General features: G+C 39.7%; 1 protein-coding gene across 1 annotated transcript; it reads right to left on the bottom strand.

The window, feature by feature from the left end:
- Window positions 1-475: 475 nt before the first annotated feature.
- On the bottom strand, window positions 476-1,079 carry LOC121049227. Its single transcript, XM_040505897.1, has 2 exons — window positions 782-1,079; window positions 476-699 (listed from the first exon to the last, which is right to left on the bottom strand). The coding sequence occupies exons 1-2, from the start codon at window positions 1,077-1,079 to the stop codon at window positions 476-478; spliced, it is 522 nt and encodes a 173-aa protein (XP_040361831.1).
- Window positions 1,080-2,257: the final 1,178 nt, after the last annotated feature.

Raw genomic sequence — 2,257 nt, 5'->3', positions numbered from 1 at the left:
ATTAATAGTAATGCGAAAAAAAAAAGAAGGTGTTCAATTCTAAAATAATTTTTCTCTTAGAAGTTGAAAAAATAAAAAAAGAACAGAATTTATTTAACTACAAAAGAAACCAATGAAAAACAAAGGCCAAGTACATTAGTATTCAATTTCAAAATATTCTTTCCATAGAAGCTGGAAAAAGAAGGAACAAAAAAAGTTTAATTGCAAAGAAACTAATTAAGAAAAAAAAAAAAAAGACAAAAAAGTGCAATTAAACTAAAGAAAAATAAGGCCAATGTGTTTCGAACCTTGATGCTGCAAACAACAGCAAATCAATGTTACCACTGCTCTAGCGTGACCGAATTGTAGCAGACATGCGAAAGAAAATTATAGAATTATACAACGAATATATGTAAAATAAAAAAATAAAAATAAAAACTTGGCTGAGGCCCGTCGGAGAGTGGTGGACTGAGGCGGCTGCCTCAGGCAACAGCCCTCAGGGCCGGCACTGTCTAAATACATGGGAAAAGAAAGTAGAAGGAGTAGAAGACAAAAGGAACCTGATATCTTCAACTATTCTACCAAAACCAGACCCATCCTCCTCATCACACTTAGATGCTTCAACCAATTTCAAGCAATCTGATTCAAAGACAATAGGAGCCAACTGAAACTCTGCAGCCAACTCACAAGCCTCCCTACCAGCCATAGCCTCCACAATATCTGGGGATAGCACATTAGATATTTTACCACAAAATCCACCAACAATTGAACCTGTAGAATCTCTGATTAGAACTCCAAATACCTCCACAATGAGTATCCTGATTAAAGGCACCATCAATGTTGGCCTTCAGCCAACCACTAGGAGGAGGAAGCCACGACCTCCTTGGTCGAACAGCACCTCTACTACGTCTGGAAGTAGATGATCTCAATAACTGAACAAAGTGCACCTGGAAGTAAACCTGATGCAAAGTTTTGAACTTCCTAGACCATAGTCTTTCATTCCTTTCCTTCCATATGGACCACAGAAGAACCAATAGAAGAGCAAATTCGTCATGAGAAAGAATCTCCAAACAAAATTGGAGCCACGAAGTAATGGACATTGAGGGCAAAACCTCCCGAAAAATTCGATCAAACTCCGGAAACAATTTGAATAAATCACGCACAAACCAACAATCTCTACTAATATGTTCTACTGTTTCGTCATTAGTATTGCAAAAATAGCACCCATTATCAATGAACACATGCCTAGACTGCAGAGTAGAGATGGTAGGTAATATAGAAGAACAAACACGCCAGGTATGAATTTTTATCTTACCTGGCACTTTAGCAAACCAAATCTGCTTCCACAACTGACAACCCAAACTAGAATTAGAAGAACCTGGTGCTGTAAGGTGGAGCAGTGTTAGAGCTAGCCGGTAAGCACTTTTTGTAGAAAATCTTCCTTTAGAATCATAATGCCAGCTCCTCTTATCCTGAACCATACGGTGACTAAGAGGAATAGACAAGATCAAATGTACATCCTTAGCAACAAATGTAGCTTCAACAATTGAAGAGTTCCAAGTTAAATCATCATTAATCAGTTCTCGTACCCAAGTACGAGAGGAATTACCACGAATAAGAGGTCGAAAATTCACCGGTCTAGGAATCCAAGGATTCTCCCAAATACAGACAACAATACCCCCACCAATCTGCCACCTCAACCCTCTCATAAGCAGAGACCGAGCCTCCAAAATGTCCCTCCAACAAACAGAGGGTGAAGAAGTTAAGGAAGCATCCCAAAAATCACCTTGAGGGAAATATCTCGCCTTGAACAACCTGCCTGACAAGGATAGGGATTGCGAATTAACCTCTAACCTTGTTTTGCTAAAAGAGCGATATTATGAGCATATAGATCCCGGAAACCCATTCCACCCTCCTCTTTGGGACGACAAAGTCTCTCCCAAGACATCCAGTGTATGTTACGGTTATCAGCTTTACAACCCCACCAAAACTTAGCACACATTTGATGTAAAGAATTACAGAAAGATTTAGGGAGCATGAAACAGCTCATGGAGTAGACGGATTGGATATGTGAACACTCCTCAAATGAAGCTTTCCCAAATAGTAGACTATCGTCCGCGAAAAGCAGATGATGAATCGTAAGAGCCCCATGACAAACCTAAATCCCTTGGAGGAGACCTTGGGAGGCTTTCTTTTCTAGCAAAGCCGAAAATACTTCTACACAAAGCAAGAATAAATATGGGGAGAGAGGGTCACCTTGACGTAAACCTTTAGTAGG

This window comes from Rosa chinensis, chromosome 5, assembly GCF_002994745.2.
Source record: "Rosa chinensis cultivar Old Blush chromosome 5, RchiOBHm-V2, whole genome shotgun sequence".
NCBI classification, from domain to species: Eukaryota; Viridiplantae; Streptophyta; class Magnoliopsida; order Rosales; family Rosaceae; genus Rosa; species Rosa chinensis.
Note: the sequence above shows the minus strand (reverse complement) of the source record. Positions and strands in the feature narration are given on the sequence as shown.

Coding starts and splice junctions, on each gene's coding strand:
- LOC121049227 (XM_040505897.1), bottom strand. CDS start 1,079: ATGTCCATTACTTCGTGGCTCCAATTTTGTTTGGAGATTCTTTCTCAT. Junction 700..781: donor TCAGGATACTCATTGTGGAG/GTATTTGGAGTT, acceptor TGCTATCCCCAG/ATATTGTGGAGGCTATGGCT.